Raw genomic sequence first — 25,545 nt, 5'->3', positions numbered from 1 at the left:
GTGTTGTGCTCCTGGCAGGGCTGCCCACTCCCTGGCGTCTGCCGGCCCTTCATCTGCTCAGGGGCAGCCTGGCAGCGGGCCCACGCCAGTCATCTGAGCCCCGCCCAGCTTGGCCCTAGACAGCTTGGCCCTAGAAGTGTGATCTCTGCCCCACTCTCCGTTGCTTCTTAAACACCACCTCACCCATGTAGATGGATATTAAATCATTAAACAGTCAATATCAGTGGAACTTAAGACCAAAGCGATGAGCGCTTCGTAATGAAGTTTGCCTCATCCTATATCACCTTTGACTTTGTGCATTAGTAGAAGGTGCCTGTTTGATTTGCTGTTAAGGAATCCAGCTACTAAATAGCACAAATGGTAGTTTTTGAAAACAGAATCTAGGTAATCAAGCTCATGACAAATGGGCAGCAGACACAAATACCGGTCCTGATATGCACAGTGTTCAATTGTACATACAATGTACACACTGTCAAACTGTTACTGCTGTATAATGTAAGTCCCAATATTGTGATCGGAGGACCAGAATTATTGTAGTCAATAATATACTATAAATGTTGACCTTCTAAATAGAAGTCGACCGATTAATTGGAATAGTTTTCATAACAATCGGTTATTTCGGACGGCGTTTTTTTTTTTTTTTTTTCACCTTTATTTAACTAGGCAAGTCAGTTAAGAACACTTTCTTATTTTCAATGACGGCCTATGAACGCTGGGTTAACTGCATTGTTCAGGGCAGAACGACAGATTTTTACCTTGTCAGCTCAGGGATTCAATCTTGCAACCTTACGGTAACTAGTCCAACGCTCTAACCACCTGCCTCACAGAGCCGCCTGTTACGCGAATGCAGTAAGAAGCCAAGGTAAGTTGCTAGCTAGCATTAAACGTATCTTATTAAAAAACAATCAATCAATCAATCATTATCACTAGTTAGAACTACACATGGATGATGATATTACTAGTTATTCTAGCTTGTCCTGCGTTGCATATAATCGATGCAGTGCGCATTCGCGAAAAAGGACTGTCGTTGCTCCAACGTGTACCTAACCATAAACATCAATACACAGAAGTATATATTTTTAACCTGCATATTTAGCTAAAAGAAATCCATGTTAGCAGGCAATATTAACCAGGTGAAATTGTGTCACTTCTATTGCGTTCATTGCACGCAGAGTCAGGGTATATGCAACAGTTGGGCCGCCTGGCTCATTGCGAACTAATTTTCCAGAATTTTACGTAATTATAACATAACATTGAAGGTGTGCAATGTAACAGGAATATTTAGACTTATGGATGCCACCCGTTAGATAAAATACGGAACGGTTCCGTATTTCACTGAAAGAATAAACGTTTTGTTTTTTGAGATGTGTTCCGATTCTACCATATTAACGACCTCCGAGCTCGTATTTCTGTGTGTTATTATGTTATAATAAGTCTATGATTTGATAGAGCCGTCTACTGAGAGGTGGTAGGCACCAGCAGGCTCGTAAGCATTCATTCAACAGCACTTTCGTGCGTTTGCCAGCAGCTCTTCGCAAGCTTCAAGCATTGCGCGTGTTATGACTTCAAGCCTGTCAACTCCGAGATTAGGCTGGTGTAACCGATGTAATGGCTAGCTAGTTAGCGGGGTGCGCGCTAATAGCGTTTCAAACGTTACTCGCTCTGAGACTTGGAGTAGTTGTTCCCCTTGCTCTGCATGGGTAACGCTGCTCGAGGTGGCTGTTGTCGATGTGTTCCTGGTTCGAGCCCAGGTAGCGGCGAGGAGAGGGTGGAAGCTATTACTGTTAACTGGCAATACTAAAGGTGCTATAAGAACATCCAATAGTCACAGGTATATGAAATACAAATTGTATAGAGAGAAATAGTCCTATAATCCTTATAATAACTACAACCTAAAACTTCTTACCTGGGATATTGAAGACTCATGTTAAAAGGAACCACCAGCTTTCATATGTTCTCAGTTCTGAGCAAGGAACTTAAACGTTAGCTTTCTTACATGGCACATATTGCACTTTTATTTCTTCTCAACACTTTGTTTTTTGCATTTATTTAAACCAAATTGAAACATGTTTCATTATTTATTTGAGGCTAAATTGATTTATTGATGTATTATATTAAGTTAAATAAGTGTTCATTCAGTATTGTTGTAATTGTCATTATTTACAAATAAATAATGAATCGGCCGATTAACCGGTATCGGCTTTTTTGTCATCCAATAATCGGTATCCGTATCGCGTTGAAAATCATAATCGGTCGACCTCTACTTCTAAACCAACCACATTGACTCTCCTCTCTCCTTCTATAGGCCTCCAAGGAGCTAAGCAGTACGACAACAAGATCATCGGTGCTCCTTTAACAACAACACCTGGTGTGTCATGAGACAGAGGATGACAAGAGCTTCCCAACTCTTACGACCACAGCCATGGTGAGGAGCAGGTGTTCCCAAAATGTTTGCCATCACAAATCAATGCTATTTGGCTGCCAGCTGGTACTATTGGGCACACTGGTGCCTGCCTGTCCTACCTGGCTGCCTGACTGGCTGCATGGCTAGCCCTGGAGCAATCTGTATTATTCTGCAGCCTCTTTATCCTGTCTACAATAAGACAGTTACTGGGCCTATTAGATTAATGGCTATAGATTAATCATCTATATTTCAAACACACATCCTGTCTTACTTAGTCTTTAATGCTGTGGTTTTAAGTGTGTGTGTGTGTGTGTGTGTGTGTGTGTGTGTGTGTGTGGTGTGTGTGTTGTGGGTGTTGGTGTGTGGGTGTGTTGTGTGTGGGTGGGTGGGTGGGTGGGTGGGTGGGTGGGTGGGTGTGGGTGTGTTGGTTCTTCTATCCTTGTGGGACCTGAAATCCCCAAAAGTCCCCACGAGGATAGTAAAACAAGAAAAATGCTCCCACTGTCCCCGATGAAAAGCATTTTAATCTTAGGGTTTAGGGTTACAATTAGGGTTAGGGTAACGGGTTAGTGTTTAGGGTTATGGAAAATATGATTTTGAATGGAAATCAATTTTAGGTCCCTACGAGGATAGAAGAACAAAATGTGTGTGTGTTAAGAGACGAGTTAAGAGAAGAGGTAGAACCAGAACGAAGAGCTCCTCCACCCTCTCTCTTTGCAAGTCTATGGACAAAATGCCTCCCCATCACCCCCCCCCCGTCCCCTTTCTGAAATTCGAAAGATCCTAAGACGTGCGAAATCGTGATTTGTCCAAAAAACCCAAACGGGAACTAATGTTGCTCGGTTTCTCAAGCATCCAGTTGTATTGTGAAAGATCTATGGTACCATTTATGTTTGTGGTCTGTCCACGAGACATTAGAGTTGCTGCCGTACACTTGTGCCCTGAGGTAAGGCTTAAAACTACTTGGATTTTTGGTATTTTTTCTGTGTAGCTGAAGAAACGGCCTGATTTAGAGGTGGACCAAGCCCAGGAAGAGTCCATCATCATGTCTGAGCTAACTTCCTGTCTGTGTCTCTCTCTTCTCTTCCAGCTGTGTGTAACAGCATCCAGTATCCTGTCACGAAAGAAAACCTCTATGAGTTTCTGGACCGCTGTGCCCTGGGAGCCCAAGGACAGAACCGGAAACGCCCCTCTGACCCAGACACGGAGCTCATGCCCCCTCCTGCTCCAAAGAGACCCAACCGGGCTGCACCGTAGAGCACTACACAGCGGGAGTGGGCTGGGCCAGTGTAGAAATGTGTGTATGTGGCTTGCAGAGGAAGGTCCTTCATGGCTACAGCCCCCCTCGTCCCGTCGTCGTCCCCCTCAGTGACACAGACATTTGGAAAGCCCCTCTTATCTCTGACCATTTGTTTGTCGGCCTCTAAAAGGCTTTCTTAATTAAAGACTTTAAAAAGATCTGATTGAATTGCTTAGAGATCCCCTTAGATATCCCCGTGTAGCACCCCTTCTCCCTGTAATTGCTATGGTAAAAAAAAAACATAATGTTGAATTTTGATTTTATTTTTTTATTTCCCTTTTCTTAAGGATCTCCCAACTTATCTATTGGTCAACAACAGACAAATTGGTATTATGACTACAGCAGCACCTGACTATGCAGATCTTGTAAATGTTTTGTCTAACTATTTGTATTTGGGAGGGCGGTAATCAGATGGGAAACAAACAATCATCTGATGCCTCCTCTCCACCCTTTCTCGATCTCCCAACAGTGACATGAAGGAAATCACAAGCAGATATTTCCATGTATTGTTTTAGTAGCAAGAGAGGGCTATTCCTCTGACATATTCTGACACATTTAGTAATTGACAAAATTAGTAACCATGACAGGCATTGTCCTCAGTGGGTGTGTAACAAACGCACCCTGCCTCCACGTTGCGTTACCATGTCGTCAGACCCCAGAATAAACTCGGCAACCGCTTGGGAAATGTGATGATAGAAGCACGCAGCTCCTCCTTTGTTTTTCCATTTGTATTTTTCTTCTCTAATGTGTGTAGGACAATATTTCAACACTTGACCCCAACCCCTGCTTTTGTAACAGCTGCTCCCCTTAAGGACTGCCCTGGTTCATAACAGAATATGACTGGTTTACTGCATTTGTTGTTTGGTTTGATCCATTAAAGCAATACATGTGAAAAGGGAATATATTTCCAACAGAGCTTGTTCATACTCACTTATTTCCTGCTGATTACAGATGACTGATTCCATGTTGCTCGATCTTAAAATGAAATATAATTTGAGGAATATTCCTTTATGTTTCTGTCTGTGTGACTGCGTGTGTATGATATTTTACGTATTTCTGGTCTATTTGGTTGTATTTTTGTCTGCCTGGTGTGTGTGTGCGTCTGTCTTTCTGAATGTTTCTGTCTGTTTGTGCCCTTCTTGCAGCAAGGGAACAAACAGAGGAGGTAGATGAGTTGTACTGCCAAGGCACTTTCCCCTCTTGCAGCACATGAAAGCTGCTCGATCCTCATCAAAGCCACACTACCTTTTGTCTTGTATTTGGCTGCCTCAGAGATGTAGTCATTCACATACAGCTGGAGGCCCACACACACACACACACACACACATAAATAATCATTAAGAGGCTTGCTGTGGAGGTGTTTGTGCCATGGACTAGACTGAGAAAGAAACAAATCAAGTTGTATTTGTCACATGCTTCGTAAACAACAGGTGTAGACTAACAGTGAAATGCTTACTTACCAACAATGCAGAGTAAAATGTTTTGTTTTTATGAAATAGTGACACAAGGAATAAATACACAAATAACAATAACGAGTAAAAAATAACATGGCTATAGAGCGTATAGGCAGTACCATGTCGATGTGCAAGGATACGAGGTAATTGCCGTAGCTATGTACATATAGGTACAGAAGGTGTGAATAGGCAACAGGATAGATAGTAGGCAGTAGTAGCAGGATATGTGGTGAGTGAAAATGTGTGTGTGGAGTCTGTATGCATGCGTGCGCGTGTTATTTGTGTGTACACTACTATTTAAAAGTTTGGGGTCACTTAGACATTTCCTTGTTTCCCATGAAAACATACATGAAATGAGTTGCAAAATGAATAGGAAATATAGTCAAGATGTTGACATGGTTATAAATAATGATTTTTTAAATTGAAATAATTGTGTCCTTCAAACTTTGCTTTCATCAAAGAATCCTCCATTTGCAGAAATTACAGCCTTGCAGACCTTTGGCATTCTAGTTGTCAATTTGTTGAGGGAATCTGAAGAGATTTTACCCCATGCTTCCTGAAGCACCTCCCACAAGTTGGATTGGCTTGATGGGCACTTCTTACGTGCCATACGGTCAAGCTGCTCCCACAACAGCTCAATAGGGTTGAGATCTGGTGACTGTGCTGGCCACTCCATTATAGACAGAACACCAGCTGACTGCTTCTTCCCTAAATAGTTCGTGCAAAGTTTGGAGCTGTGCTTTGGGTCATTGCCCTGTTGTAGGAGGAAATTGGCTCCAAATAAGCGCCGTCCACAGGGTATGGCATGGCGTTGCAAAAAGGAGTCATAGCCTTCCTTCTTCAAGATCCCTTTTACCCAGTACAAATCTCCCACTTTACCACTACCAAAGCACCCCCAAACCATCACATTGCCTCCACCATGCTTGACAGATGGCATCAAGCACTCCTCCAGCATCTTTTCATTACTTCTACGTCTTCTTTGTGATCCGAACACCTCAAACTTAGATGTGTCTGTCCATAACACTTTTTTCCAGTCTTCCTCTGTCCAGTGTCTGTGGTATTTTGCCCATCTTAATCTTTTCTTTTTATTGGCCAGTCTGAGATATGGCTTTTTCTTTGCAAATCTGCCTAGAAGGCCAGCATCCCGGAGTCGCCTCTTCACTGTTGACGTTGAGACTTGTGTTTTGCGGGTACTATTTAATGAAGCTGCCAGTTGAGGACTTGTGAGGTGTCTGTTTCTCGAACTAGACACTCTAATGTACTTGTCCTCTTGCTCAGTTGTGCACCGGGGCCTCCCACTCCTCTTTCTATTCTGGTTAGAGCCAGTTTGCACTGTTCTGTGAAGGGAGTAGTACACGGTGTTGTACGAAATCTTCAATTTTTTGGCAATTTCTTGCATTGAATAGCCTTCATTTCTCAGAACAAGAATAGACTGACGAGTTTCAGAAGAAAGTTCTTTGTTTCTGGACATTTTGAGCCTGTAATCGAACCCACAAATGCTGATGCTCCAGATACTCAACTAGTCTAAAGAAGACCCGTTTTTTGCTTCTTTAATCAGAACAACAGTTTTCAGCTGTGCTAACATAATTGCAAAAGGGTTTTCTAATGATCAATTCGCCTTTTAAAATTATAAACTTGGATTAGCTAGCACAACGTGCCATTGGAACACAGGAGTGATGGTTGCTGATAATGGGCCTCTGTATACCTATCTAGATATTTTGTAAAAGAACAGCAGTTTCCAGCTATTATAGTCATTCACAATATTAACAATGTCTACACTGTATTTCTGATCAATTTGATGTTATTTTAATGGACAAAAAATTTGCTTTCTTTTTTTTTTTAAGGGCATCTCTAAGTACCCCAAACTATTGAGTGTATGTGTGTGTTGGGGTGTCAGTGGAAGTATGTGTGAGTGTGTGGTAAAGATGTTTTTTTTTATAACTTTAGAGTCCAGGGTGTGTGCATAGAGTCAGTGCAAGAGACCCCAAAAAAGGGTAAATGCAGGTAGTCTGGGTGGCCATTTGATTATTTAGCAGACTTGTTTAGCAGTCTTATGGCTTGGGGGTAGAAGCTGTTCAGGGTCCTGTTGATTCCAGACTTAGTGCACTGGTACCACTTCAAGACAAATTGTATTCGTCACGTGTGCCAAATACCACCGGTGTAGTAGATCTTACTGTGAGATGCTGACTTACGAACCCTTTCCCAGCAATTCAGAGTTAGAAAGTATGAAAAATGTGCAAAAAACAAAGAAAATATCAAATCAAATGTTATTGGTCACATCAGGTGGTGTAGGTGTCCTGGAGGGCAGGTAGTTTGCCCCCGGTGATGCGTTGTGCAAACCTCACTACCCTCTGGAGATCCTTACGGTTGTGGGCAGAGCAGTTGCCGTACCAGGCGGTGATACAGCCCGACAGGATGCTCTCGATTGTGCATCTGTAAAAGTTTGTGTTTTTGGGAACAAGACAAATTTCGTCAGCCTCCTGAAGTTGAAGAGGCGCTATTGCGCCTTCTTCACCACGCTGTCTGTGTGGGTGGACCATTTCAGTATGTCTGTGATGTGTACGCCGAGGAACTTAAAACTTACCACCCTCTCCACTACTGTCCCGTCGATGTGGATAGGGGAGTGCTCCCTCTGCTGTTTCCTGAAGTCCACGAATCTCTCCTTTGTTTTGTTGACGTTGAGGGTGAGGTTATTTTCCTGACACCACACCCCGAAGGCCCTCACCTCCTCCCTGTAGGCCGTCTCATCGTTGTTGGTAATCAAGCCTACCACTGTAGTGTCGTCTGCAAACTTGATGATTGAGTTGGAGGCGTCCATGGCCACGCAGTCGTGGGTAACAGGGCAGGGAGTACAGGAGAGGGCTGAGAACGCACCCTTGTGGGGCCCCAGTATTGAGGATCAGCGAGGTGGAGATGTTGTTTCTTACCCCCACCACCTGGGAGCAGCCCGTCAGGAGGTCCAGGACCCAGTTGCACAGGGCGCGGTCTGGTCTGACCCAATTACCCTCCTGAAATTAAACATTTAATTGCATGTAGGTGGCCATCTGAAAAATGAGTCAGCCCCATTTTGAACCTACTGTACAGTATGACTTTCTCATCAGACAGACTGCAGTGTCACGGCCAGCCGTTCAACTGGCACAGGTAGGTGGAATGGATCCTGGGAATCAGAATCGTGGGCATGGCAGGGCCCTTCTGCTCCTGTCACAATGTCTCGACCTCACGTTTCTATCAGCCCCATGCATTCCTTGGCCCTCAGATGTCTGTCTGGTCTGCCAGTGCCCAGCCTGGTTTCCAGTCTGTTTCTGCTCTTTTGCCAACTCTTTATGGAATTGTCATGCCAGCATGCCAGAGCACAAACATGTTCTGGGTCCAGGCTATCCAAGTCCTCCAGTCCAGAACAATCAGTCCTTTGTATCTTTTCTGGCTTTCGTAACATGATGAGGCATACAAATGGGTGGGTGCTCATATTTGTCCTATTTCCCACATGTACAGATGTAGGATCTTAATTTGATCTCCCTGTTGCAAGAAAACGTTCCTGAATGTTTTTACTTGTACTATATTCAAAGTTTTAAAAGGCTTTTAAAGTTTGTAATTCCCTCTTAAAAATATCCATTAATGTTATCACATAATAATTCACGTCTTGTTGCAGCCAGATTATTTTCCAACTTTGAGAAACTGGTCAAATTAAGATAGTACTTCAGTAGGATCCCATCTGCCTCCTCCTGTGGAACTTATACATTGTCAACTAACTTCATGCTGAAGAATAGGTATCATGAATCACTCTGATGCCTAGTGTTATGTTCATCAACAACAACATAAAAAAGCCTTGATTGGTACAGATGCAATTAAACCCTAACGAACGTATTTGCATGGTAAAGAGATTAGCTCTTGATTACACCAACTGTTTAACTACCGGAACGGACATGGTGCCGCTGCGATGCAGTCAGTGTCATTTAGAGTATTGAGATGAGTCTTGGAAAAGCATGGACGTAGAACTGAAGACACAGCCTCTCATATCCATGTCACTTATACACTGGCAAATGAAATGTTCTGAGGGCAATTTGACTGCAAATATTACAGAATGTGCACTCCAAATCAAATAAGTATAATTGAACCAAAATATAAATGCAATATGTAAAATGTTGGTTTCATGATTTGAAATAAAATATATGTTACCCACAAAAAGCTTATTTCTCTCAAATTCTTTACACAAATTTGTTTACATCCCTGTTCGTCAGCATTTTTAATTTTCCAAGATAATCCATCCACCAGACAGGTGTGTCATATCAAGAAGCTGATTAAACAGCATAATCATTACACAGGTGCATCTTCTGCTGGGGACAATAAAAGGCAACTCTAAAATGTGCAGTTTTGTCACAACACAGTAACACAGATCTATTGAGGGAGAATGCAATTGGCATGCTGACTGCAGGAATGTCCACCTGCGCAGTTGCCAGAGAATTTAATGTTCATTTCTCTACCATAAACCACCTCCGTTGTTTTAGAGAATTTGGCAGTGCATCTAACCGGCCTCACAACCGCAGACCATGTGTAACCACACCAGCCCAGGACCTCCACATCTGGCTTCTTTACCTTGCGGGATCACCTGAGACCAGCCATACGGACAGGGGATGAAACTGTGGGTTTGCACAACCAAAGAACTTCTACACAAACTGTCAGAAACCGTCTCAGGGAAGCTCATCTGCATGCTCGTCGCCTTAACCAGGGTCTAGACCTGACTGCAGTTTGGCGTCGTAACCGACTTCAGTGGGCAAATGCTCACCTTTGATGGCCACTTGCACACTGGAGAAGTGTGCTCTTCACAGATGAATCCCGGTTTCACTGTACCGGGCAGATGTCTGACAGCGTGTATGGCGTTGAGTGGGCAAGCGGTTTGCCGATGTCAACGTTGTGAACAGAGTGCCCCATGGTGGCAGTGGGGTTATGGTATGGGCAGGCATAAGCTACGGACAACAAACGCAATTGCATTTTATCGATGGCAATTTGAATGCACAGAGATACCGTGACGAGATCCTGAGGCCCATTGGCATGCCGTTCATCCGCCGCCATCACCTCATGTTTCAGCATAATAATGCACGGCTCCATGGCGCAAGGATCTGTACACAATTCCTGGAAGCTGAAAATGTCCCAGTTCTTCCATGGCCTGCATACTCACCAGACATGTGACCCACTGAGGATGTTTGGGATGCTCTGAATTGACGTGTACGACAGCGTGTTCCAGTTCCCGCCAATATCCAACAACTTCGCACAGCCATTGAAGGGGAGTGGGACAACATTCCACAGGCCACAATCAACAGCCTGATCAACTTTATGCGAAGAAGATGTCGTGCTGCATGAGGCAAATGGTGGTCACACCAGATACTGACTGGTTTTCTGATCCACGCCCTTATCTTTTATTTTTATATATGGTATGTGACCAATAGATGCCCACCTGTAGTCCGTGTCATGTGAAAGCCATAGATTAAGGTCTAATTTATTTATTTCAATTGACTGATTTCCTTATTTTCTATTTATTTTTTGTTCCACCTTTATTTAACCAGGTAGGCCAGTTGAGAACAAGTTCTCATTTACAACTGCGACCTGGCCAAGATAAAGCAAAGCAGTGCGACACAAACAACAACACAGAGTTACACATAGAATTAACAAACGTACAGTCAAAAACACAATAGAAAAGTCTATATACAGTGTGTGCAAATGAGGTAAGATTAGGGAGGTAAGGCAATAAATAGGCCATAGTGGCAAAATAATTACAATTTAGCAATTAAACACTGGAGCGATAGATGTGCAGAAGATGAATGTGCAAGTAGAGATACTGGGTTCAAAGGAGCAAAATGAAAATAAAAATATAGGGATGAGGTAGTTGGGTGGGCTATTTACAGATTGGCTGCTCTGACAGCTGATGCTTAAAGTTAGTGAGGGAGATATGCGTCTCCAGCTTCAGTGATTTTTGCAATTCGTTCCAGTCGTTGGCAGCAGAGAACTGGAAGGAAAGGCAGCCAAAGTAGGAATTGGCTTTGGGGATGACCAGTGAAATATACCTGCTGGAGCGCGTGCTACGGGTGGGTGTTGCTATGGTGACCGGTGAGCTGAGATAAGGCGGGGCTTTACCTAGCAAAGACTTATAGATGACCTGGAGCCAGTGAGCTTCATATGACGAATATGAAGCGAGGGCCAGCCAACGAGAGCATGCAGGTCGCAGTGGTGGATAGTATATGGGGCTTTGGTGACAAAACAGATGGCACTGTGATAGACTGCATCCAATTTGCTGAGTAGAATGTTGGAGGCTATTTTGTAAATGACATCGCCGAAGTCAAGGATCGGTAGGATAGTCAGTTTTACGAGGGTATGTTTGGCAGCATGAGTGAAGGATGCTTTGTTGCGAAACAGGAAGTCGATTCTAGATTTCATTTTGGATTGGAGATGTTTAATGTGAGTCTGGAAGGAAAGTTTACAGTCTAACCAGACACCTAGGTATTTGTAGTTGTCCACATATTCTAAGTCAGAACCGTCCAGAGTAGTGATGCTAGACGGGCAGGCAGGTGCGGGCAGCGATCGGTTGAGGAGCATGCATTTAGTTTTCTTGCATTTAAGAGAAGTTGGAGGCCACGGAAGGAGAGTTGTATGGCATTGAAGCTCGTCTAGAGGTTAGTTAACACAGTGTCCAAAGAAGGGCCAGAGGTATACAGAATGGTGTCGTCAGCGTAGAGGTGGATCAGAGAATCACCAGCAGCAAGAGCGACATCATTGATGTACAGTGGGGAGAACAAGTATTTGATACACTGACGATTTTGCAGGTTTTCCTACTTACAAAGCATGTAAGAGGTCTGTAATTTTTATCATAGGTACACTTCAACTGTGAGAAACGGATCTAAAACAAAATCCAGAAAATTACATTGTATGATTTTTAGTATTAATTGCATTTAATTGCATGACATAAGTATTTGATACATCAGAAAAAGCAGAACTTAATATTTGGTACAGAAACCTTTGTTTGCAATTACAGGATCATACGTTTCCTGTAGTTCTTGACGGGTTTGCACACACTGGCAGCAGGGATTTTGGCCCACTTCCTCCATACAGACCTTCTCCAGATCCTTCAGGTTTCGGGGCTGTCGCTGGGCAATACGGACTTTCAGCTCCCTCCAAGATTTTTCTATTGGGTTCAGGTCTGGAGACTGGCTAGGCCACTCCAGGACCTTGAGATGCTTCTTCGGAGCCACTCCTTAGTTGCCCTGGCTGTGTCTTTCAGGTCGTTGTCATGCTGGAAGACCAGCCACGACCCATCTTCAATGCTCTTACTGAGGGAAGGAGGTTGTTGGCCAAGATCTCGTGATACATGGCCATCCATCCTCCCCTCAATACGGTGCAGTCACTGTCCCCTTTGCAGAAAAGCATCCCCAAAAATTATGTTTCCACCTCCATGCTTCACGGTTGGATGGTGTTCTTGGGGTTGTACTATCCTTCTTCTTCCTCCAAACATGGCGAGTGGAGTTTAGACCAAAAAGCTCTATTTTTGTCTCATCAGAACACATGACCTTCTTCCCATTCTCCTCTGGATCATCCAGATGGTCATTGGCAAACTTCAGACGGGCCTGACATGCGCTGGCTTGAGAAGGGGACCTTGCGTGCGCTGCAGGATTTTAATCATGACGGCGTAGTGTGTTACTAATGGTTTTCTTTGAGACTGTGGTCCCAGCTCTCTTCAGGTCATTGACTAGGTAACTGCCGTGTAGTTTTGAGCTGATCCCCACCTTCCTCATGATCATTGATGCCCCACGAGGTAGATCTTGCATGGAGCCCCAGGCCGAGGGTGATTGACCGTCATCTTGAACTTCTTCCATTTTCTAATATAATTGCGCCAACAGTTGTTGCCTTCTCACCAAGCTGCTTGCCTATTGTCCTGTAGCCCATCCCAGCTCTTGTGCAGGTCTACAATTTTATCCCTGATGTCCTTACACAGCCTCTCTGGTCTTGGCCATTGTGGAGAGGTTGGAGTCTGTTTGATTGATGTGTGGACAGGTGTCTTTTATACAGGTAACGAGTTCAAACAGTGTCAGTTAATACAGTAATGAGTGGAGAACAGGAGGGCTTCTTAAAGAAACCTAACAGGTCTGTGAGAGCCGGAATTCTTACTGGTTGGTAGGTGATCAAATACTTATGTCATGCAATAAAATGCAAATTAATTACTTAAAAATCATACAACATGTAATTTTTCTGGATTTTTGTTTTAGATTCCGTTTCTCACAGTTGAAGTGTACCTATGATAAAAATTACAGACCTCTACATGCTTTGTAAGTAGGAAAACCTGCAAAATCGGCAGTGTATCAAATACTTGTTCTCCCCACTGTATATAGAGAAAAGAGTCCCCCTGAGAATTGAACCCTGTGGCACCCCCATAAAGACTGCCAGAGGTCCGGACAACAGGCCCTCCGATTTGACACACTGAACTCTGTCTGAGATGTAGTTGGTGAACCAGGCGAGGAAGTCATTTGAGAAACCAAGGCTGTGGAGTCTGCCGATAAGAATGCGGTGATTGACAGAGTCGAAAGCCTTGGCCAGGTTGATGAATACAGCTGCACAGTATTGTCTTTTATCGATGGCGGTTATGATATCGTTTAAGACCTTGAGCATGGCTGAGGTGCACCCATGACCAGCTCGGAAACCAGATTGCATAGCGGAGAAGGTACGGTGGGATTCGAAATGGTCGGTGATCTGTTTGTTAACTTGGCTTTCGAGGACCTTAGAAAGGCAGGGTAGGATGGATATAGGTCTGTAACAGTTTGGGTCTAGAGTATCTCCCCCTTTGAAGAGGGAGATGACCGCGGCTGCTTTCCAATCTTTGGGGATCTCAGACGATACGAAAGAGAGGTTGAACAGACCAGTAATAGGGGTTGCAACAATTGTGGCAGATAATTTTAGGAAGAGAGGGTCCAGATTGTCTAGCCCAGCTGATTTTTAGGCATCCAGATTTTGCAGCTCTTTCAGAACATCAGCTATCTGAATTTGGGTGAAGGAGAAATGGGGGCTTGGGAAAGTCGCTGTGGGGGGTGCAGAGCTGTTGACCAGGGTAGGGGTAGGGGTAGCCAGGTGGAAAGCATGGCCAGCCGTAGAAAAATCCTTATTGAAATTCTCAATTATCGTGGATTTATCGGTGGTGACAGTGTGTCCTAGCCTCAGTGCAGTGGGCAACTGGGAGGAGGTGCTCTTACAGTGTACCAGAACTTTTTGGAGTTTGTGCTACAGGATGCAAATTTCTGTTTGAAAAAGCTAGCTTTTGCTTTCCTAACTGCCTGTGAATATTGATTCCTAACTTCCCTGAAAAGTTGCATACATATATATGAACTGTAACTCAGTAAAATCTTTTAAATTGTTGCATGTTGTATTTATATTTTTGTTCAGTGTATGTGATGAATAATTAATACTAGCCTCACCCCTCTCCACTGATTGCTCATATTTTATATTTGCCCTGAGTTACTGTCTGTGTGCTTGTGTATATAGATGTAGCTTTATAGCTATGTGGTTTCAGTAGGTTGCATTAGCATAATGTTATAGCCAATCCATGTAGTGATTTGAGATGTAAATTATTAACTGTCTTAATGGGTTTCTAATGGGATGGATGATATGGGTCAGAGTGATTGCTGTAGTGTGACTGACAACCACTGTTGACTTGCCTCCGGTCCGCATGGCAAGAGACGATTGACAGGAGAACAGTGTGTTTATAAACTCAGCAAAAAAAGGAACCCTGTCTTTCAAAGATAATTTGTAAAAATCCAAATGTCCTCACAGATCTTCATTGTAAACGGTTTAAACACGGTTCCCCATGCTTGTTCAATGAACCATAAACAATTAATGAACATGCACCTGTGGAACGGTCGTTAAGACACTAACAGCTTACAGACGGTAGGCAATGAAGGTCACAGTTATGAAAACTTAGGACACTAAAGAGGCCTTTCTACTGACTCTGAAAAACACCAAAAGAAAGATTACCAGGGTCCCTTCTCATCTGCGTGATCGTGCCTTAGGCATGCTGCAAGGAGGCATGAGAACTGCAGATGTGGCCAGGGCAATAAATTGCAATGTCAGCTGAGCATCCTCGGAGTGGCAGACCACGTGTAACAACACCTGCACAGGAATCTGTATATCTGAACATCACACCTGCGTGACAGGTACAGGATGGCAACAACAACTGCCCGAGTTACACCAGGAATGCACAATCCCTCCATCAGTGCTCAGACTGTCCGCAATAGGCTGAGAGAGGCTGGACTGAGGGCTTATAGGCCTGTTGTAAGGCAGGTTCTCACCAGACATCACCGGCAACAACGTCGCCAATGGGCACAAACCCACCGTCGCTGGACCAGACAGGACTGGCAAAAAGTGCTCTTCACTGACGAGTCACGGTTTTGTCTCACCAGGGGTGCTGGTCGGATTTGCGTTTATCGTCAAAGGAATGAGCGTTACACTGAGGCCTGTACTCTGGAGCGGGATCGAGGTGGAGGGTCTGTCATGGTCCGGGGCGGTGTGTCACAGCATCACCGGACTGAGCTTGTTGTCATTGCAGGCAATCTCAACGCTGTGCGTTACAGGAGACATCCTCCTCCCTCATGTGGTACCCTTCCTGCAGGCTCATCCTGCATGACCCTCCAGCATGACAATGCCACCAGCCATACTGCTCGTTCTCAAATCAAATCAAATTTTATTTGTCACATACACATGGTTAGCAGACGTTAATGCGAGTGTAGCGAAATGCTTGTGCTTCTAGTTCCGACAATGCAGTAATAACCAACAAGTAATCTAACCTAACAATTCCACAACTACTACCTTATACACACAAGTGTGAAGGGATAAAGAATATGTACATAAAGATATATGAATGAGTGATGGTACAGAACGGCATAGGCAAGATGCAGTAGATGGTATAGAGTACAGTAATACATATGAGATGAGTAATGTAGGGTTTGTAAACATAAAGTGGCATAGTTTAAAGTGGCTAGTGATACATGTATTACATAAAGATGGCAAGATGCTGTAGATGATATAGAGTACAGTATATACATAACATATGAGATGAGTAATGTAGGGTATGTAAACATTATATTAAGTGGCATTGTTTAAAGTGGTACATTTTTACAGTGGTACATTTTTACATAATTTCCATCAATTCCCATTATTAAAGTGGCTGGAGTTGAGTCAGTATGTTGGCAGCGCCACTAAATGTTAGTGATGGCTGTTTAACAGTCTGATGGCCTTGAGATAGAAGCTGTTTTTCAGTCTCTCGGTCCCCGCTTTGATGCACCTGTACTGACCTCGCCTTCTGGATGATAGCGGGTGAACAGGCAGTGGCTCGGGTGGTTGTTGTCCTTGATGATCTTTTTGGCTTTCCTGTGACATCGATGGTGTAGGTGTCCTGGAGGGCAGGTAGTTTGCCCCCGGTGATGCGTTGTGCAGATCTCACTACCCTCTGGAGAGCCTTATAGTTGTGGACGGAGCAGTTGCCGTACCAGGCGGTGATACAGCCCGACAGGATGCTCTCGATTGTGCATCTGTAAAAGTTTGTGAGTGCTTTTGGTGACAAGCCGAATTTCTTCAGCCTCCTGAGGTTGAAGAGGCGCTGCTGCGCCTTCTTCACAACGCTGTCTGTGTGGGTGGACCTTTCAGTTTGTCCGTGATGTGTACACCGAGGAACTTAAAACTTTCCACCTTCTCCACTACTGTCCCGTCGATGGTGATAGGGGGGTGCTCCTCTGCTGTTTCCTGAAGTCCAAATCATCTCCTTTGTTTTGTTGACATTGAGTTGAGGTTATTTTCCTGACACCACACTCCGAGGGCCCTCACCTCCTCCCTGTAGGCCGTCTCGTCGTTGTTGGTAATCAAGCCTACCACTGTAATGCCCACCCTTGTGGGGCCCCGGTGTTGAGGATCAGCGGGGTGGAGATGTTGTTTACTACCCTCACCACCTGGGGGCGGCCCGTCAGGAAGTCCAGGACCCAGTTGCACAGGGCGGGGTCAAGACCCAGGGTCTCGAGATTGATGACGAGTTTGGAGGGTACTATGGTGTTAAATGCTGAGCTGTAGTCGATGACAGCATTCTCACATAGGTATTCCTCTTGTCCAGATGGGTTAGGGCAGTGTGCAGTGTGGTTGCGATTGCGTCGTCTGTGGACCTATTGGGTCGGTAAGCAAATTGGAGTGGGTCTAGGGTGTCAGGTAGGGTGGAGGTGATATGGTCCTTGACTAGTCTCTCAAAGAACTTCATGATGACGGAAGTGAGTGCTACGGGGCGGTAGTCGTTTAGCTCAGTTACCTTAGCTTTCTTGGAACAGGAACAATGGTGGCCCTCTTGAAGCATGTGGGAACAGCAGACTGGATAAGGATTGATTGAATATGTCCTTAAACACACCAGCCAGCTGGTCTGCGCATGCTCTGAGGACGCGGCTGAGAATGCCGTCTGGGCCTGCAGCCTTGCGAGGGTTAACACGTTAAAAATGTTTTACTCACCTCGGCTGCAGTGAAGGAGAGCCCGCAGGTTTTGGTAGAGGCCGTGTCAGTGGCACTTGTATTGTCCTCAAAGCGAGCAAAAAAGTTATTTAGCCTGTCTGGGAGCAAGACATCCTGGTCCGCGAGGGCTGGTTTTCTTTTTTGTAATCCGTGATTGACTGTAGACCCTGCCACATACCTCTTGTGTCTGAGCTGTTGAATTGCGACTCTACTTTGTCTCTATACTGGGACTTAGCTTGTTTGATGCCTTGTGGAGAGAATAGCTACACTGTTTGTATTCGGTCATGTTTCCGGTCACCTTGCCCTGGTTAAAAGCAGTGGTTCGCGCTTTCAGTTTCACGCGAATGCTGCCGTCAATCACGGTTTCTGGTTTGGGAATGTTTTTAATCGTTGCTTGTGGGTACGACATCGTCAATGCACTTTCTAATGGACTCGCTCACCGAATCAGCGTATTCGTCAATATTGTTGTTGGACGCAATGCGGAACATATCCCAATCCACGTGGTCGAAGCAGTCTTGAAGCGTGGAATCAGATTGGTCGGACCAGCGTTTAACAGACCTGAGCGAGGGAGCTTGTTGTTTTAGTTTCTGTTTGTAGGCTGGAAGCAACAAAATGGAGTCGTAGTCAGCTTTTCCGAAGGAGGGCGGGGGAGGGCCTATATGCGTCTCGGAAGTTAGTATAACAATGATCCAAGGTTTTACCAGCCCTGGTAGCACATCGATATGCTGATAGAATTTAGGGAGTTTTGTTTTCAAATTAGCCTTGTTAAAATCCCCAGCTACGATGAATGCAGCCTCAGGGTGTGTGGTTTCCAGTTTACAAAGAGTCAGATAAAGTTCGTTCAGGGCCATCGATGTGTCTGCTTGGGGGGAATATTACGGCTGTGATTATAATCGAAGAGAATTCCCTTGGTAGATAATGCGGTCGACATTTGATTGTGAGGAATTCTAGATCAGGTGAACAGAATGACTTGAGTTCCTGTATGTTGTTATGTCACACCACGTCTCGTTAATCATAAGGCATACACCCCGCCCCTCTTCTTACCAGAAAGATGTTTGTTTCTATCGGCGCGATGCGTGAAGAAACCAGCTGGCTGCACCAACTCCGTTAGCGTCTCTTGAGTGAGCCATGTTTCGCGTGAAGCAGAGAACGTTACCATCTCTGATGTCTCTCTGAAATGTTACCCTTGCTCGGATTTCATCAACTTATTGTCAAGAGACTGGACATTGGCGAGTAGTATGCTAGGGAGTGGAGCGCGATGTGCCCGTCTCCGAAGCCTGACCAGGAGACCGCCTCGTTTGCCCTTTAGGGCGTCGCTTAGGGTCGCCGGCTGGGATCAGATCCATTGTATTGGGTGGAAGGCAAAACACTGGATCCGCTTCGGGAAAGTCATATTCCTGGTTGAACGATGGTGAGTTGACTGTTTGCTCTTATATTCAGTAGTTCCTCCCGACTGTATGTAATGAAACCTAAGATTACTGGGGTACCAATGTAAGGATAAACACATAAAAAAACAAAATACTGCATATTTCCTAGGAACGCGAAAGCGAGGGGCCATCTCGGTCGGTGCCGGAACCCTGCCCTCTGTGCGTGATTTCCTGCAAGACAGGAATGTCAGTGTTTCTACCATGGCCAGCGAAGAGCCCGATCTCAATCCCATTGATCACGTCTGGACCTGTTGGATCGGAGGGTGAGGGCTAGGGCATTCCCGCCAGAAATGTCCGGGAACTTGCAGTGCCTTGGTGGAAGAGTGGGAACATCTCACAGCAAGAACAGGCAAATCTGGTGCAGTCCATGAGGAGGAGATGCACTGCAGTACTTAATGCAGCTGGTGGCCACACCAGATACTGACTGTTACTTTTGATTTAGACCCCCCCCCCCCCCCCTTTGTTCAGGGACACATTATTCAATTTCTGTTAGTCACATGTCTGTGGAACTGTTCAGTTTATGTCTCAGTTGTTGAGTCTTGTTATGTTCATACAAATATTTACACATGTTAAGTTTGCTGAAAATGAACGCAGTTGACAGTGAGAGGACATTTCTTTTTTTGCTGAGTTTATGTGCTGTTCTATTCATATTCAGGTTAAAAAACACTTGTGTTGCAATGGCACATGGCAGCTTTAGTGATTTATTAAGGAGGATGTACAACAGATATTACTTAACTTTTATGCATTAGCTCCATTAAATTCCCCCATATTCAATTGCAAAAATGCTAATTTCCTCGAAGCGTTACATTTTGTTATGCTGTAGCTGTGTTATGAAAGGGGTGGGGTGTGGTGGTTCATCAAAAACAAAAAGTACAGTACTTTCATCCTGCATTTGCTAAGAGACTGATTGAAAAAGATTGATGAAAAGAGGTCCCTTTCACTCATTTTAAACTGGGTGTCAAGCGTTTCTCTCTGAACGTGTTCCTGGTGAAGTACCAGAAGGTAGCATAGTTTTTCTGTCTTTCTTTTCTGCTGTTTTCTGTGATGAGGTGGTTCAAGTGTGAAATATTTATGTGTACATATTAAACAGCTGTTAATGCAGTTGAGAATGAAACTGGAACACACTTATGAGCCTTATAGAGCTGTAGAGTAAGCGCGGGATTTTACAAATGTCCTGCATTAATGCCGGCTCTTAAGTGGCAAAATACTTCTGTGGATAATTATTGCTCTCTTATGTTTACAGTGCATTCGGGAAAGTATTCAGACCTCTTGACATTTTCCACATTTTGTTACGTTACGTCCTTATTCTAAAACAGATTTTTTTTTTTATCAATCTACACATAATACACCATAATAACAAAGCAAAAACAGGTTTTTAGAAATGTTGGCAAATATATAAAATAAAATAAACAATAATGACAAAGCCCCTGGCACTGACAACTTGGATGGAAAATGACTAAGGATGGTAGAGGACTATATTGCCACTTCTATTTGCCATCTGTTCAATCTAAGCCTACAGGAAAGTGTGTGCGATCAGGCCTGGAGGGAAGGAAAAGTCATTCCGCTGCCCAAGAATAGCAAAGCACCCTTTGCTGATTCAAACAGCCGACCGATCAGCCTGCTACCGACCCTAAATTAATATTTTGGATAAAAAAAGTAGTTTGAAATAGCAGACTTTCAGCATGCTTATATGGAATGGTGTCTATATAAGCTGATGTATAAGCTGATGGCTTAACTGTATACAGTGCATTCGGAAACTATTCAGACCTCTTGACTTTTTCCACATTTTGTTACTTTAAAGCATTATACTAAAATGGATTAAATAGTTTTTTCCCTCATCAATTGTCACACAATATCCCCATAATGACTAAGCAAAAACAGTTTTTTTTTAAATCATAAAAATAAACTGTTATTACATTTACGTATGTATTCAGACCCTTTACTCAGTACTTTGTTGAAGCACTTTTGGCAGCAATTACAGCCTTGAATCTTCTTGGGTATGACGCTACAAGCTTGGCACACTTGTATTTGGGTAGTTTCTCCCATTCTTCTCTGCAGATCCTCTCAAGCGCTTTCAGGTTGGATGGGGAGTGTCGCTGCACAGCTATTTTCAGAACTCTCAGAGATGTTCGTTCGAAGTCCGGACTCTGGCTGGGCCACTCAAGGACATTCAGAGACTTGTCCCGAAGCCACTCCTGCGTTGTCTTGTGTGTGTGCTTAGGGTCGTTGTCCTGTTGGCAGGTGAATCTTCACCCCAGTCTGAGGTCCTGTGCTCTCTGGAGCAGGTTTTCATCAAGGATCTCTCTGTACTTTGCTCTGTTCAACTTTCCCTCAATTCTGACTAGTCTCCCAGTCCCAGGCTGCTGAAAAACATCCCCACAGCATGATGCTGCCACCACCATGCTTCACCGTAGGGATGGTGCCAGGTTTCCTCCAGACGTGACGCTTGGCATTCAGGCCAGAGAATCTTGTTTCTCATGATCTGAGAGTCCTTTAGGTGCCTTTTGGCAAACTCCAAGCGGGCTGTCAGAGTGACCATTGGGTTCTTGGTCACTTTCCTGACCAAGGCCCTTCTCCCCCCGACTGCTCAGTTTTGCCGGGAGGCCAGCTCTAGGTACCCTTCCTCAGATCTGTGCCTCAGCACAATCAAGTCTTGGAGCTCTACAGACAATACCTTCGACCTCATGGATTGGTTTTTGCTCTGACATGCACTGTGGGACCTTATATACACAGGTGTGTGCCTTTCCAAATCATGTCCAATCAATTGAATTTACCACAGATAGACTACAATCAAGTTATAGCAACATCTTAAAGATGATCGCTGGAAACAGGATGCACCTGAGCTCCATTTTGAGTCTCATAACAAAATACTTATGTAAAAATTGTATTAAATTAACAAAAAAATTATAAAAACCTGTTTTCGCTTTGTTGTTATGGGGTATTGTGTGTATATTGATGAGGGAAAATGTAATTTAATCCATTTTAGAATAAGGCTGAAACATAACAAAATCTTGAAAAAGTCAAAGGGTCTGAATACTTTCAGAATGCACTATATGCCTCCTATCTTTATATTTTCTACACTATGACAGCAATCCAGAGGAGAGGTAGAATATCTTGCTACATAAAAGGGAGAGCTGGGGGGCGTATATATTGAGAGCTGAGCTAAACTTGGAGCTGACCCACTGTCATCTTCGCGTAGTATGAAATTGTCTCCAATTCCAATCCAACCAAATTCACATTCACAGTTTCAAAATCCCAAATCTCTCTTTTGAGCTCTACCTGAGCCAAGGCACACCGAGTCCGGGAGCCACCGTTTCAAATAGACAGACATTATTATTGACGTTAATAGTAGTATGTGGCACTGCTTCCAAAGCAGGAATAATAAAAGAGGATGACATCTGTAATGGGACTCTGCAGAGATAAACCAAATCTGTGTGCTAATGGCAAAGACCGGCCAATAGGAATGATTAAATCATTTAAAACCTTATAGACCGGCACAATAGCATACGTATAGAGCTCAGTAATCAGGTGGAGAAATCCCACGTGCATGATGACAAAATACACCGATAACAAGGCATCACTGTGTCAATCCAAAAGCTAATACAGATGGATTCAAATGATCTGGATTCAAATTAACTTCTACCACCTCTCATTTGTGTCTTGATTTCTCTGCCCATTACTTGCAGCTGTGTTAATAATTCACTTTTTTTTATCAGCTTTTGTTTTCCCTGTCCTGCTTTGGAGCTTTGAGTTTGAGAAAATCTCTTTATTAATATAATGTATCACTATTACATTAGAGGGCTTGTGTACTGCTCTGCTAGAGGAGATGAATGAGATGCTTGAGAAGCAGAGTAATAGGTATGTTATTCATGTTACTTCATAGAGATGGCACCCTATTCCCTATAGTGCACTACTTTTGACCAGAGCTCTATGGGCCCTGGTCAAAAGTACTGCACTATATGGGTAATAGGGTGCCATTTGGGACACAGACAGTGGCTTCAACAGGGGCAATCTTGGTGACCAGACGGTCATGTCTTACAGTCAACATACCCATCTCTGCGCCTCCTCCTCCACCCCAGCCTCTGAGCTCAGGGCTACAGCAAACAAGCATAAGCACAGAGATTTATTGGAATGTGAGTGTACACAAAACCTATGACTCACGTTTGGCTTTGGGTCTTGTCTCAGACTGATGTTGTTACAGTGACAGATACAGTGTGATAGGGTCAATTTTCTCTAGCTCCGCAGCTAAGACAACTGGCTCTGGGCGCACACCGCAAAACATTCCTTACTTACACTGTGACCCAATCTCTATGTCCTCGGGGGGGGGGGGGGTCCCTGCTGCTGCAGTGTGTGCAAACCTGGTCAAGAACTACAGGAAACGTATGATCTCTGTAATTGCAAACAAAGGTTTCTGTACCAAATATTAAGTTCTGCTTTTCTGATGTATCAAATACTTATGTCATGCAATAAAATGCAAATTAATTGCTTAAAAATAATACAATGTGATCTTCTGGATTTTTGTTTTAGATTCCGTCTCTCACAGTTGAAGTGTACCTATGATACAAAAATTACAGTTTTCCAAGTAGGAAAACCTGTAAAATCGGCAGTGTATCAAATACTTGTTCTCCCCACTGTATCTACTTGTTCTGTACAATCATCTATCTACGGCGGTTTCAGCGAAAGTGTTACTGTAGATTTTAATTTGTCTGAGCCTAGGAGACCCACCACTCTTCTGTTAGCAGCCATTGTTATGCGGCAAGACTTTGTGTCGTCTGAGGTTCATCTGATCTCAACGATCACACACTTTGAGGACAACACTCCGAGTTCCATTTGTCCAACAATGACGTTTCCTTCTTTTTTTTTGTTCAAAGTTGGTATGGTTTTCAAAGCCTCCTGCAAACTTAAATTAACATTTTGAAGGTCGAGGGGAGTATTAGAACAATATCCAACTTTGAATCAAAGTATCAACAGAAAGATTGGTATGTATATGAAATTGTGGACAATGATAACATTTCAAGGTAAAGCCTTCAGTGATCCGTACAGTATACTGTAAGTCTCTGAGATACTGTGTAATGCTGAGAGTGAAGAGAGACAGATGTTTGAAATTGCCCTCTCTGACTGACATATTTGTAATGATCTATTCCAAGGCTGTGGGGAATTTCCAGTCATGTTTGAGTCGGGGGTTCTTAGGGTGCACGAGAAAAATGAATTTGGAGAGAAAGAGGCATTGTAAAGCCATGTGCAGTGCTTTTGTGTAATTCTGAGCAGAGGCGGCATCAAGCACTGTGGTTCTGAGTTATGGCATTATGCTGTAATAAGGAATTGGACCTTGAATGCCCTGCTATATTGCCCCTACCCACATCAAAGAGCGTCCTCGTTCTAACCCAATAGCACAGAAAACATATTACTAGTGCAGCGTCTTGGTGGTGCTGGTATAATATTTAACGCCAGGCACTGATAAATGTCCCCTGATCATGGGGTATCATAGGAGAGCAGCAACACCTCCCTAAAAAGCAACCAATCAGAAAGATGAAAGGAAAATGGAGGAGCTAGGGTTTTCTTGAGTACTAGGGAAACACAATGCTATCACCTAGCGATTTGAGCAAAAAGAAGATCAGCAAACGGGAAAAGAACGCAGTCTGAAAATAATGTAATCATTTGTATAATTACAATTTTTGGGATTCCCAAATGTCACCCTCCATACACCTCTGATGAATTATGATTTTAGTGGCAAAACAGAATAAAAAAATCTAAATATGAGTTAAACTCCTAGCAGAGCCCCAAGTCCAATGGGTATATCCTCTGGCCTGTTGATGTTAATGTGTTGATGTTCTCCGTGTCCACAGCCAGAATGATTTTGCACTGAATGGTGATCGAACATGTTTCCTGTCATATTCATCAAATTATTTAAAAAACATGCACACAACAGAACTCATACCTTGGTTTCTGTGGTAAATGTAAATGAAAAAAAAACTGTTTTGATAATGGTTTTCATACACATACCTTGTCCATAATGTAGAGGCCAAGGGAGGAGGATGGTAAATGTGATCTCCATAACGTACCAATACCAAATCAAATCAAATCAAATGTTATTTGTCGAATACAACATTTGTAGACCTTACAGTGAAATGCTTACTTACAAGCCCTTAACCAACAATGCAGTTTTAAGAAAATACCTACAAAAAATAAATAAGTAACAAATAATTAAAGAGCAGCAGTAAAATAACAATAGCGAGGCTACTTTATATACAGGGGGTACCAGTACCGAGTCAGTGTGCGGGGGGGCACCGGTTAGTCGAGGTAATGTAGGTAGTGTTATTAAAGTAACTATGCATAGATAACAGAGAGTAGCAGCGGTGTAGAAGATTTTGATTAGATTAAATGTTCAGAAGTCTTATGGCTTGGGGGTAGAAGCTGTTTAGAAGCCTCTTGGACCTAGACTTG

General features: G+C 43.7%; 1 protein-coding gene across 1 annotated transcript in view; it reads left to right on the top strand.

Annotated features, from left to right (window-relative positions):
- rngtt (RNA guanylyltransferase and 5'-phosphatase) overlaps positions 1-4,358 on the top strand; it is a 148,124-nt gene extending 143,766 nt beyond the window's left edge. Inside the window, 5 exon segments of the mRNA XM_023999893.2 lie at positions 2,318-2,341; positions 2,344-2,385; positions 2,388-2,425; position 2,937; positions 3,495-4,358. Coding sequence (XP_023855661.1) covers positions 2,318-2,341; positions 2,344-2,385; positions 2,388-2,425; position 2,937; positions 3,495-3,661 — 272 coding nt within the window. The 3' untranslated portion in view covers positions 3,662-4,358.
- Positions 4,359-25,545: the final 21,187 nt, after the last annotated feature.

The sequence above is a fragment of the Salvelinus sp. IW2-2015 genome, linkage group LG14 (assembly GCF_002910315.2).
Source record: "Salvelinus sp. IW2-2015 linkage group LG14, ASM291031v2, whole genome shotgun sequence".
In the NCBI taxonomy this organism is placed as follows: Eukaryota; Metazoa; Chordata; class Actinopteri; order Salmoniformes; family Salmonidae; genus Salvelinus; species Salvelinus sp. IW2-2015.
This window is presented reverse-complemented; position numbering and strand designations above follow the sequence as displayed.